The sequence below is a fragment of the Coregonus clupeaformis genome, unplaced genomic scaffold (genome assembly GCF_020615455.1).
Source record: "Coregonus clupeaformis isolate EN_2021a unplaced genomic scaffold, ASM2061545v1 scaf1056, whole genome shotgun sequence".
Classification (NCBI taxonomy): domain Eukaryota; kingdom Metazoa; phylum Chordata; class Actinopteri; order Salmoniformes; family Salmonidae; genus Coregonus; species Coregonus clupeaformis.
The window spans coordinates 138,302-151,824 of NW_025534510.1; the positions used below are offsets into that span (position 1 = coordinate 138,302).

Genomic DNA, 13,523 nt, shown 5'->3' on the forward strand with positions numbered 1-13,523 from the left:
GGTGAGCAACAGGCATCACTTCACTGAGCTATGTGACAACAGCCTCTCCCCATCACAAAAATGCTCTGCCTCCCCAGCCCCCTCCTGCCCCAGCCTGTTGTACAGGGTATGTCGTCTGGCCTGGCGTACACAAAGTAGACTGCCCTGACTGCATTACTGAGCCTCTTGGCTCCAGAAAACATAAAAGGACTCCAGGCCCTATAATCACACTGCAAGTAAACACTCAACCACCATCACCTCAATCATATGCGTCTTGTTTACTTTCAGAAAGAGAAATAAGGGAGATTCATTATCCATCAGTACAAAGTGTGAGCATGAGCAACCAAGATTCATTTTGATTTACTTCAGTGTCTTTCAAATATGAGAATCAGAGGACATACATTTTAAACATCTCATCAGGCTTATCAGATCTGCGGAACTTCATCAAACTCATGTCATTTTTGGTATTCGATTTTGAAATATCCATTACTAATGGTCTAATACCAAGGATCAAAACCATTCTTTAATCATAAACCCCAAATCCTTTACCTTCATAGTGCTTTCTCAACTACTAAAATGCAAGAAATACTTAAGATGAAGTAAGACATTTTGCTGTCTGAGACACGATATACCTACAGTTTAACATTGACTGATAAAACTCAGTGTGCCAAGCCTGTGGGAGAACTCCTATATCCACCCAGGTGCGAGAACATCTCCTTGTGTCCTTCATTTAAAACAAGAGATTCAGTTCACTGCTTGATCATCTCTTTTTCTTCTGTTGGCGGAGCATCTTTCTCCGTTTAAGGATCATGTCATGGAGTCTCTCCATGCCATCTTTCAGTCCGTCTCCTATGATGGCACAGGTGGGCTGCAGGTGCCAGGGCGTGCCAGGGCTCAGTTCCTTCAGAGCTAGCGCCTTTTCAATCTCAGCCAGGCTCAGAGAGTGTCTCAAGTCTTGCTTGTTAGCCACCACCAGCAGTGGCACTCCCTGGTTGTCTCCGGTCTTGGCGATCTTATGGAGCTCGTTTTAGCCTCCTCCATGCGTTCGGCATCTACAGAGTCCACCACGAATACGATGCCGCGGTACAGCGTGTGTATGACTTCCACAATGGACGCAACTTCTCTTGACCACCTACGTCCCAGAAGTGGAAGGTCACCGTCCTGTGGCCACCCAAAGACACATTGACCTTTTCTGCGTTGAAGCCTTTGGTAGGCACTGTGTTGACAAACTCATTGAACTGCAACCTGTACAGGACAGTCGTTTTACCTGCAGAGTCCAGTCCCAAAATGGCGATATGGAACGACTGAAAGAAAGAGATTCTCGAGAGGAAAGTCTGTGGTTCAGATAATCCATTCCCCATCTTTTCTCATGTGGGGAAGAACAGGTGGAATAAAAGGGTTGGTCCACTTCTCCAACAACGATGATTGGCACTGATTATATTCCAAATGGATTGCAGCAGTGACCTAAAAACAAAACAAATATTACTTTAGCCAAGCAAAGATAGGACACAAATATACATCTACCACATAAACTTAAATCGACACAGAATACCTATAGCATATATATAGGTGATCAAATCAGTTATCCAGGTGTTATTCACTTATTGAGGGCAGCATATGAGCTAAGTACTGCCAAATGCATGACATTCATTAGACACCCTCAATTATATAGGCTCAAATGAAAATACCATGCAGAAATACCGGACTTTGTCAAAGTACGCTACACACTTGAATTTTAGGCGGCAGTAATGCACAGGCCTATTGCCGGCGATAGGCGCGCAAATTAAAATTAAGTCGACAGGGCATACAGATGCTGACAGCCAGCAACGTCACTTGACGTGATACCAGGCTCTCAAATTGCGGCATGAATCTTTATCATAGGCTACAACCGTTCCGTCCAGCCAGACATTTTCTTGCAGGGCATCACTTACATCTATCCACTCTGAATATGCGGATCTGTGTTCACGAGGTCCAGTAACATGTTATCCAATATTCACAATCCAGGGCTTCTGATGACTGTCGCGCGATCAGCAGCGTTCTATTATTTTTACTAGACGGTTTCATTCCCCATAGAATAATACTGCAGTGCAATTTGTGTAAAACTATGCTCACGTTCGAGCAACCTATTGGTTTAACTGGAAGCCCCATCAATAATGTACCCATTCAAAACACGCCCATCACCTGTTGCTGTAACGTCATTATTCCAGCCAATAGATGTAAATATGCAACATGAACCATGCCTATAATAAAAACGTATCTGGTAGTAGGTCAAAGTCTAACCATAATCATGACGAATGGTTATTAACATAGCATAGCAAGCCAAGCCAAGCATTCTGAAGGCTATATTCGTAAAAAAGTCGTAGTAAAATAAAACAAAAAGTAAAAGAAAAGTCACAAAATAGTTTGTGATACGAATGTATTAAAATGAACAACTTATTGAACTATAAAAAATGTCTAACTTACCGCTTTTCTATTTTGTTGCAGTGTTCGTGTGTCGCATGTGGCTTGGTTTTGGTTTGCCCACACGCTAAACAGCGCCGCCCCATGATGCATCCTTATCTTGTTTACTTTCAAACTGATTGGTCAATGGTACAAAAATATATCCCACGCATACTGATTTTATAATGATAATTATTTTATTTTATTTATGTATTTATTTCACCTTTATTTAACCAGGTAAGCCAGTTGAGAACAAGTTCTCATTTACAACTGCGACCTGGCCAAGATAAAAGCGAAAGCGAGTGCGATAAAAACAACACAGAGTTACATATGGGGTAAACAAAACATAAAGTCAAAAAAATACAACAGAAAATATATATACAAAGTGTGTGCTAATGTAGCAAGTTATGGAGGTAAGGCAATAAATAGGCTATAGTGCAAAATAATAGTACAATTAAATATTAACACTGGAATGATAGATGTGCAAGAGATTATGTGCAAATAGAGATACTGGGGTGCAAATTAGCAAAATAAATAACAATATAGGGATGAGGTAGTTGGGTGGGCTAATTTCAGATGGGCTGTGTGCAAAGGTGCAGTGATCGGTAAGGTGTTCTGACAACTGATGCTTAAGTTAGTGAGGGAGATAAGAGTCTCCAGCTTCAAGAGATTTTTGCATGGTTCCAGTCATTGGCGCAGAGAACTGGAAGGAATGGCGGCCAAAGGAGGTGTTGGCTTTGGGGATGACCAGTGAGATATACCTGCTGGGCGCATACTACGGGTGGGTGTTGCTATGGTGACCAATGAGCTAAAATAAGGTTTGCCTAGCAGTGATTTATAGATGGCCTGGAGCCAGTGGGTTTGACGACGAACATGTAATGAGGACCAGCCAACAAGAGCGTACAGGTCACAGTGGTGGGTAGTGTATGGGGCTTTGGAGACAAAACGGATGGCACTGTGATAGACTACATCCAATTTGCTGAGTAGAGTGTTGGAGGCTATTTTGTAAATGACATCGCTCGAGTTAAGGATCGGTAGGATAGTCAGTTTTACTAGGCATGTTTGGCAGCATGAGTGAAGAGAGACTTTGTTGCGAAATAGGAAGCCGATTCTGGATTTAACTTTGGATTGGAGATTCTTAATGTGAGTCTGGAAGGAGAGTTTACAGTCTAACCAGACACCTAGGGTATTTGTAGTTGTCCACATACTCTAGGTCAGACCCGTCAGAGTAGTGATTCTAGTCGGGTGGGCGGGTGCCAGCAGCGTTCGATTGAAGAGCATGCATTTAGTTTTACTAGTGTTTAAGACAGTTGGAAGCTACTGAAGGAGTGTTGTATGGCATTGGCTTCGTTTGGAGGTTTGTTAACACAGTGTCCAATGAAGGGCCAGATGTATCAAAATGGTGTCGTCTGCGTGAGAGGTGGATCTGAGAGTCACCAGCAGCAAGAGCGACATCATTAATATACACGGAGAAAAGAGTCGGCCCAAGAATTGAACCCTGTGGCACCCCCATAGAGACTGCCATAGGTCCAGACAACAGGCCCTCCGATTTGACACATTGAACTCTATCTGAGAAGTAGTTGGTGAACCAGGTGAGGCAGTCATTTGAGAAACCAAGGCTATTGTCAAATTGCGTCAATTCAAATCTGGTATAGGAACAAAAAGAAGTCAATACACGTCTTCTAAAATAGACTAGTATTTTAATTAATGCAAACACTTGAATGGTAAATATGATGTTCGTATATACGGGCCCACTGAAACACCACGCAGGGCAGACAGAGAACTGAGCTATTGTTATAAGTTCTTCTTTAAATACTCTGACAGAGATAGTTCCCGCTCCCTGCTGGGCCTGTCAGAATAGAGGCTGGGTGTGGTTTAAACTTAACCAACCTATCGTTGGCGCTCAAGCTGGTCCCAGCCCCTTGGCGCTTCACTGTTGCCGGGCATTAGTTGTTATCTTTACAACTTGTCTCGAGTCAGCAACCTCAGACATAGTTTGTTCTTCTTCATTGTAGCAGTACACATGTCCTTGAGCAGTTTAACAAAGAGGCAGTGTGTGTATGTGTGTGTGTGTGAGTCACAAGTCTGTCTCAGCCTACCCCCTAACGGTTCCTCACATTAATCACAGCTTGTTATGTTAAACAATCTATATCAGTACAGCACAAACTTATTATGTTTAATCATTAATGTATTCTTTCTAAGGATTCGAAATGGTCGGTGATCTGTTTGTTAACTTGGCTTTCAAAAACTTTCGAAAAGCAGGGCAGGATGGATATAGGTCTGTAACAGTTTGGATCTAGAGTGTCACCCCCTTTGAAGAGGGGGATGACCGCGGCAGCTTCCAATCTCTGGGGATCTCAGACGTTACGATTAAAGAGAGGTTTATACAATTAATCACGAAGATTAGTTGTAAAATTCTAATCCTGTGGTATCTATTGAAATAATGTTAATTATATATGATATATTTTATAGTACTTTTAATAAATACGCTAGCCTATGTTTTTATAAATAGCCCCCCATTGAAGTTTACATTTAAAATGGTTAAGGTATGGGTTAGGTTAGGGACGTCCCAGTGATCTTGGATTGCACTGGCCGTCTTGTCAGGAAGTTGTGAAGGAGTAGTCAGACGGAATCAGGTGCAAATGCCCAAAATTGTGGTATTTATTTACAGGGGTGCAGAAGGGTTAGCTTCGCTTTTAGGCAGAGTGCCTTCAAACTGGGCAAAGTGCCTACAGTTCCTCACACAGCTGAGTTTATCTGAACTCTCCCGAAAACGAGCCACCAGAGGCTAATAAGGTAAAAAAATAACCCAACCCTTAACACTGGGATAATCCAAAATGCACATAAACAGGTATTTCCTCAATTAAAATAAATAGCCTAATCAATACTTCACTAGTTTCAATACCACTAGCCAATACATAATACATTTCAACACATCAGGACATAATATCACATACATATTCAACAAAGAAAGATATTAGGCAAACACCCATCAACAAATAACATTGTAATTATTCAGCACAAGTACCTGTGGGTAAAATGTGGACATGACCAATGCGCGCCATCCTGGTCAAACCAGTTTTTTTACAAACAGACAGAGGAAGAGAAAGAGGCCCAACTCGGCGGAAAATCTGTATCCCTACAGCAGGTGGCGTTGTTTCGCCCACCAAGCAAGGAGTTTTTATATGGAGGTCAATGAGAGTGTCGAATTTAGTCAACAAAAAAATGAATGGCTTATTTGCTTCTAATTTGATCGATTAGAAGTTTCGTAAGTTGTTACGAGTGTACTGATATAAGTAGGACACGTGACATCCCGGCAACTTTGAGAAAAAAAAACATTTTATATTGGAGATGGCTATGCATACTCATGGCATGAGGCTAGTAACATTGCATCTCTCTCCATTGAATACAGGCAGTTGACGTCATTTAAACCCTAATCGAATATTAAAAAAGGATTACAATAATGAGATGTATCCACCAACCAAAGAAAGGATAGGCGGGAGCTAGACAGCCCGCCTGCCGACAAAGGTTTTGTTAGGGCAGAGAGACTTGTATCTTGTCAGTATATCCATAGTCTCTGGTGCAGAGGGATATATGGCCAATGTACCACAGCTAAGGGATGTCTTACAGACGCAAAACATCTTACATTTTTACTAGAGACTCTTGTCCAGAGCAACTTACAGGAGCAATTAGGGTTAAGTGCCTAGCTCAAGGGCACATTGACCGTTCATTTTTGTTACCCAGTGAGTTTGGGGATTTAAACCAGCGACCTTTCAATATTTGGCCTGACTCTCTTAACCGCTAGGCTACCTGCCGAGTGCCTGGATTCAGCCGTTAGCCGGTGGTATATTGACCATATACTACCACAAACCACCAAGGTGCCTTATTGCTTTTATAAACTGGTTACCAACGTAATTACAACAGGAAAAATATATACCATCGCTTTCCAGCCAATCGGCGTTCAGGGTTCGAACCACCCAGTTTATAACAAGGTTTAGAAATCTGGGTATACTACAAAACACGATTATGGAGTTAGCCAGCTAACTTGTCTAAATATTCGGATATTTTTTGTATTTTGTAGAAAGATAAGCTTGACATGGTCATGGTCTAATTGATTTAACAAACGAAAATACATATCTAAGTTTAGCTTTTTTAATGAACCATAAAACCAATTTATTTATTGTTGCTTATAAAAAGTTAGCTGGCGAAATAATTGATCCTGATTTGTAGTATACCCCCAGGTCAGGAATACAATGTGTAGGCTACAACTTCTAAATATACATAACTTTTCTCAAATGTGAATTTGTATATATCCTACAAATGTGGGGCATGTTTAGCAATAGGGATGTGCTTGTAATCCAGGCTCTGTCGCAGCCGGCCGCGACAGGGAGACTCATGGGCGGCGCACATTGGCCCAGCGTCGTCCAGGGTAGGGGAGGGAATGGCGGCAGGGATGTAGCTCAGTTGATAGAGCATGGCGTTTGCAACGCCAGGGTTGTGGGTTCGATTCCTCGCGGGGCCAGTATAAAAAAATATGTATTCACTAACTGTAAGTCGCTCTGGATAAGAGCGTCTGCAAAATGACTAAAATGTAAATGTAATCGCTAGTAACATGAACAAACATTTGCAATAATTTGGTTCTGGGTTCCAAAATTAGTTTGGCTGCTCTCTAATCTCTCGTGGACAGACTACATAAACATAAATGGTACCATAGATCTGTCATGATACAACGGGATGTGTGAGATAAAGAGCAGCATTAGTTCCGGTGCTTTAGAATTTCGGAAAGGGGAAGGATCATTTGCCCTATAGACTTGCCCCTAATTTGCAAAGAGAGAGGGTGGGCTCTTTGTTCCCTTCTCCCTCCTCACGTGTGGACCCATAATTTAATTGAGCCTCTGACCAATTACTCAAGACATTAGTTCTGGATTAACCGAGATTAGCTGCTTTCCAATTGTCCACTTTAATAGCATATAGGCCTACATTTTAGAAATGAGTTTCAATGGCATTGTAATAACACACATTGTTTACATTTTCCAGTTACTGGGATTATCTTTGTTGCCTATTGTCTGAGAGAATAGATTCCTATTAGGCCTAGATTTTTAAAAACTGACATATCTTTCCAAAAAGAGTCATGGCAAGGGCAATTGTTTTGCAATGAACTCTATAGTCTAGCCTACAATTATTGCATTTTCATGATACCTTGAAGTATTTTCATTAGGCTATAGCCTGCAAGATTCCTTTCTGTGAATGCAAATATTTCAGCCATGCCTTTCACACACCCAGATTAGAACATATTGTTTGGTTTAACATACTGGACATTTTAGGGGAGCCAATGCACTTATCACTGCACAGCTGTGGACTCCATAGACGACCTAGGAGATCAAAGTGTCAGACAGTTTTCCAAGAGCTGGAGATCTTCTCCTCTACTCTGTCCATGAAAGCACTGTACACTCCGCGTCTGTGCCTGTGTCTCTGAGAAGAAGAAAATATTTCAGAAAATGTATATCAGTAGAAACTTGGCCCTAGAATATACTATATTTATTATGGGTTTGCCTTATGCTCTAGGCTTTTGAATGGCTTAAAGATGACCCTACACTGTATAGCTTTAAAACATATAGTTAAAACAATAATTTTGACATCATCGATGGTCAGTCCTTGATATCCATATCTCTGTCTATGAATTTAAGAGTGGTTACATTTCTCCAGCCCCAACCCTAAGCTTTTACCAAAACAGTGGCGGGCGGGGAAATCGTTTTGTTTAGCACTTTTTGGGTTTAACAGCATAATAACATGGTAACTGACCAATTCAACACTCACGCTACTGAAATGGCCTGAAGCAGACATGAAAGCATTGAATTAAAATGGTGTGGGGCCTATAGCCAGGCTGGGTATAAACCAGCCCACTCACAGTGTAGGAGGCAGATTTTGAGGGCCATGGCAATTTAGGGAGTGTGAGCCTGGCTCCCATCTGGGCTCTGTTGGCTTATAGGTGTCCATCTTCCCAAAGGTTCCCTTGAGTAAATGTCTGTGTCGATCTGGTGCCCCTAACTGGAGTAGAATGAAACCAGTGTCACAGTCGGCAGGATATTGCTGAGTTTTCTGTGCAACATCAGTGTAATGTAGGCATAGTTTTGATAAAAGGCCATGGACATAGCTTTCAAATGATAAATGGATGATGCTTAGGAAATTGTCTAATTACACTAATAGAGCAGTGTCTACACACCAATATCCAGGAAAGCTGACTTACTTATACTCAGGTGCTGAGATTTGAAGTTCAAGTGACCAGGATCCCTTTCAGCTGCAGTAACTATATTTGGCATGTCATCAGCAAGCTGAAATGAAATATTTCAGAGCAAAATATTTTTCAATATATTTGTTGCCATCTTGTGTTAGAATCATACACGGCAAGAATTTTGTACCAGTATTTTGTACCATTAATAGAAATCACAATGAACATGTTTAGAAGGTGTTATGTTCCAGCACCATACCGGTCTAAAGTTATGTGGTTTAGGGTTCTTGTAGGTCACAGGAGGGTATTTCCCTGTTTTAACGAACATCAGCTTGGATTCTAAAGAGCCAGGAGGTCTGTATGATGTACTGAACTTTGGCAAGGCTTTCTTATTCTGGTCAATCTCAGTAAGTAGAATGTTTGGGGTAACTCTGTCCACTCTGAAGGCTGTCTCACTGGAGGCAAGTGACAGTAAATGTTGGTGTGTATTTTTTGTGTTCTTCCTTCGAGGGACACTCAGAGATGTGTAGAGTTTAGGAGAGAAATCTGGTGGCTTCAAGTTCCATGGATCAACCTGATGTGGAGAATGAGGACGGATAAAGCCTTTGCTTCGTATGGTGGCCAAGTTCAGGTTGGCAGAAAATACTGTCTTTTTATTAAAATAAACTGATGTTGAAGGATCCAAATAACTGTTAGAGGTCATTGTGATATCTCAGTCCTGAAATTGAATGAACGATAACCTGTTCAGGTGCAAAGAAAAAAAAGAAGGGCTATTGAACTTCTCAACAATAAGGAAGTAGAAAGCTCTCAAGTGTCTAACATTACACACATTTTTCTTCAACCTCTTTTAAAAACATCAAGCAGCGTTGACCAGGGATAAATCATTTTACTCTTACCTGGAATTTCAAAGACACCAATCTGTTACAGAAGACACATGTTCAGAAATCACTGCAAGTTTCAAGTTCAGGTTGCACTGTTTGATGTTATGTAAGGGACAACACAGGGAGAAAGTGTTCAATACAATAAAAAGTGGTTGCTAAGTGACCAGGGTCTGGAGACTTTCCATAAATAATATGCAAAATGCTGAGCACAGCAGGAGACTCTGCTAGAAGAGAAACATGAACTTCTAGCAACCAAGGAACAATGTGCCCCTCTGAATGTCAATATCAACCCTCAAACTTAAGGACCCGTCAGATTAGTAAAAGACTGACTAAGCAATTTTGAGGCATATGAAATAATGCGGTCATGCGCTGGTAGACTTTTCTATCCTGAAAGGGTAGTTTTTCGAATGTGTGAACTTTAGTGTAGCTTCTTAGAATATTTGATTAAATCAAAAGTGTTTGTCTGTTCACAAATGTGTTTGATCACTGAATTGCTATGAGTAACAGAATATAAAATAATATGGTAATTTACACAGTCAGGATGTGTGGACAGAGGCAGCTTGGTCTCGTAGATTAGACGTAACATAGTAAATGTAAATCCAGGACACTCAAATTAGTATGATATGTTACGTTTGGTATACATAAAATAGAAGGTTACTTAGTCGGGTTGGATGGGTGGGCGTATAACACCAACATCTAGGAACCCAAAGGTTGCGTATTTGAATCTCATCATGGACAACTTTAGCATTTTAGCTAATTACTTACTAATTTTTAGCTACTTTGGAAACTACTTAGCATGTTAACTAACCCTTCCCTAACCTTAACCCTAACCCCTAGCCTAGCTAAACTTAGCCACCCTAGTTAACGTTAGCGTTAGGGCACCCTAGCTAACGTTAGCCACAACAAATTGGAATTTGTAACATCATGTAGTGTATGTTGACACTTGCTCGTCAAACATCTCATTCCAAAATCATGGGCATTAATATGGAGTTGGTCCCCCTTTGCTGCTATAACAGCCTCCACTCTTCTGGGGAAGGCTTTCCACTAGATGTTGGACATTGTTGGGGACTTGCTTCCATTCAGCCACAAGAACATTAGTGAGGTTGGGCACTGATGTTGGGCGATTAGGCCTGGCTCACAGTTGGCATTCCAATTCATCCCAAAGGTGTTCGATGGGGTTGAGGTCAGGGTCTGTACAGGCCAGTCAAGTTCTTCCACACCGATCTTGACAAACCATTTCTGTATAGACCTCGCTTTGTGCACGGGGCATTGTCATGCTGAAACAGAAAGGGCCTTTCCCAAACTGTTGCTACAAAGTTGGAAGCACAGAATCGTCTAGAATGTCATTGTATGCTGTAGCATTAAGATTTCCCTTCACTGGAACTAAGGGGCCAAGCGAACCATGAAAAACAGCCCCGGATCATTCTTCCTCCTCCACCAACCTTTACAGTTGGCACTATGCATTCGGGCAGGTAGAGTTCCTCCTGGCATCCGCAAACCCAGATTCATCCGTCAGACTGCCAGATGGTGAAGCATGATTAAACACTCCAGAGAACGCATTTCCACTGCTTCAGAGTCAATGGCGGCTGAGCATTACACCACTCCAGCCGACGCTTGCCAGCCGACAGCTTGGCATTGCGCATGGTGATCTTAAGCTTGTGTGCGGCTGCTCGGCCACGAACAGTTCTTGTTCTGACGTTGCTTCCAGAGGCAGTTTGGAACTTCGATAGTGACAGACGATTTTTTACGCGCTACGTGCTTTTGAGCACTGGCAGTCCCATTCTGTGAGCTTGTGTGGCCTACCACTGTGGATGAGCCGTTAGTTGCTCCCTAGACGTTTCCACTTCACTATAACAGCATTACAGTTGACCGGGGCAGCTCCTGGCAGGTGGCATCCTATGATGGTGCCACGTTGAAAGTCACTGAGCTCTTCAGTAAGGCCATTCTACTGCCAATGTTTGTCTATGGAGATTGTATGGCGGTGTGCTCGATTATATACACCGGTCAGCAACGTGTGTGGCTGAAATAGACAAATCCACTTATTTGAAGGGGTGTCCACATAGTGTATCATACGTTTTGCAAATTCGTAACATATTGTACGAATTGTAATTCATAACGATCATACAAAATGGATGATGGACATCCACAAATTAATACATACCATACGCAACGTAACATATCATACTAATTGGAGTGTGCCTGATTTACCTTTACTATGTTAGGTCTACCCTTGAGTCCAGGTTGACAGAGGGCATTTCTAATTATTTCTGAATTATTAATTTGGTCTCCAATAGCTTACTCTTGTCAGGTGGGGTGAGGTAAAGAAGAAACCACTAGATGGCACTACATACTCTAAGTGAAAAGTATGTAGTGTGTTGATAACTCTATCAGTTGGGTAGGCTCTTCTGTGTGTGTGTGAGAGAGAAAGAGGAGTCTGCATAGATGTAGAGAGGGAATGTCTCTTGTTATACGTAATATAGTCCTGTGTCGCTCATTTGATAGAGCATGGCATTTGCAACCACAGGGTTGTGGTTTCGCTTTCCATGGGGACCAGTATGAAAAAAAAATGTATGCACTCACTTACTGGATAAGAGCGTCTGCTAAATGACTAAAATGTAAAATGTAAATATATGTATTTCAGCAGTTCTCTCACTATTTCAGTTAAATTCCGAGGCGTATTTTCATCAGTGCAAGACACAGTGTAGCCTACCTGGTAAGTAAAGAGTTCATAATGAATGCTTCATCAGAAACCCTCTAGAGACAGGCCAGGACTTGGCATGCGGAGATTATGCCTCTTCCAGACCCTGACTTGCTATCATTCTCTGAATCAGACAGCTGTTTTATGTCTACTATAGCTACATGGAGACACTTTACAGACTAAGCCTCCCAGACAAGTCAGACTGTCACCAGCAAGTTCTGTCCTGCACAATACATTTCCATCTTTCATTATGTCTTTGTAACAACTGGCCCAATAGTAAAATGAGTAGCCCCCCTCCATCAACATTTTGTGGTCATTGTGAAATGGATCTAGTCACATCTCAGTGTTTTGTCAGCTTTATCCCCAAGCAACAATGAAGTTGTTGGACATTACGGTGTATAGAATAATATAATGACTTATCGTCAAGGCTGTTTCCTCCATTCAGGTCAGTGCTCTCTAGGCAACTAAGAGAAACATACACAAACCATAACTGCATTGATCATGGTATTCAGTTGCCATTGTGCTATGCCAAGTCCTGTTCGTTGTTCTATGAAACAAATAAAAGCTATCAGCCATCTATAATGGTCAATTGTGCTATGAGTAAAAAAAAAAAAAATTGGCATTCTGAAAGAAACCTTACTCTCTTTTTTTCCTGATAGATTCCCAATATCCTATAGCGAATGAGGATGGAACCTCAGGTCTTGACACAGACAGAGGAGGTCCGAGGTCACAGCTGCAATTTATTGGGGTCAGACGTAAAGTGGAGGGTATCCCCTTACACAAATACATATCTGTATGTGGGAGAGTTTATCCACGCAGTTGTTGTGGTGGCCTTTTTATTTGGGCCCATCAGGACAGCTGACAGGAGAGGCTAAAGGCAACAGGAAACCCGATACAGGCCATACAGCCCCTGTAAAGGAGTTGACCCTAATGCCCCTATAAAGCTGAGATAGAGCGCTGGGTTCAACCTTTGCCTTTTCAGCTGTGTCTTAGAATAGTGCTCGCCATTGTATCCAGTGTCCTTTACAGCTACCATGCCCTCAAGGTTCGGTTGTACCAATTATTGTGGGTTTTTGTCAAAGCTGTCAACCTGAGAGGCCAGTGTTGACCCTCTGTTTAAGTACACTTAAACACATCCCACTTAACCCCCACAGTAAGTTAGTGAAGAGTGCCAAAGCAGAGAACTGTCAACGGTGCCCCTAATTGCTATATTGTCTGAACACAAAAAAGTGAATAGCCCAGACAAATCACGCTGTAAAACAGAGATATCTCTGTAGCTGTAGGTGTACTGAAAGAA

The 13,523-nt window shown here is 41.8% G+C and overlaps 1 protein-coding gene and 1 pseudogene across 1 annotated transcript; both read right to left on the reverse strand.

Annotated features, from left to right (window-relative positions):
* Window positions 1–238: 238 nt before the first annotated feature.
* Window positions 239–2,029, reverse strand: LOC123486193 (annotated as a pseudogene).
* Window positions 2,030–8,633: 6,604 nt separating this feature from the next.
* Window positions 8,634–9,350, reverse strand: si:dkey-30e9.6 (uncharacterized protein LOC564083 homolog). Its single transcript, XM_045217438.1, has 2 exons — window positions 8,907–9,350; window positions 8,634–8,750 (listed from the first exon to the last, which is right to left on the reverse strand). The coding sequence occupies exons 1-2, from the start codon at window positions 9,348–9,350 to the stop codon at window positions 8,634–8,636; spliced, it is 561 nt and encodes a 186-aa protein (XP_045073373.1).
* Between the last annotated feature and the right edge of the window lie 4,173 nt (window positions 9,351–13,523).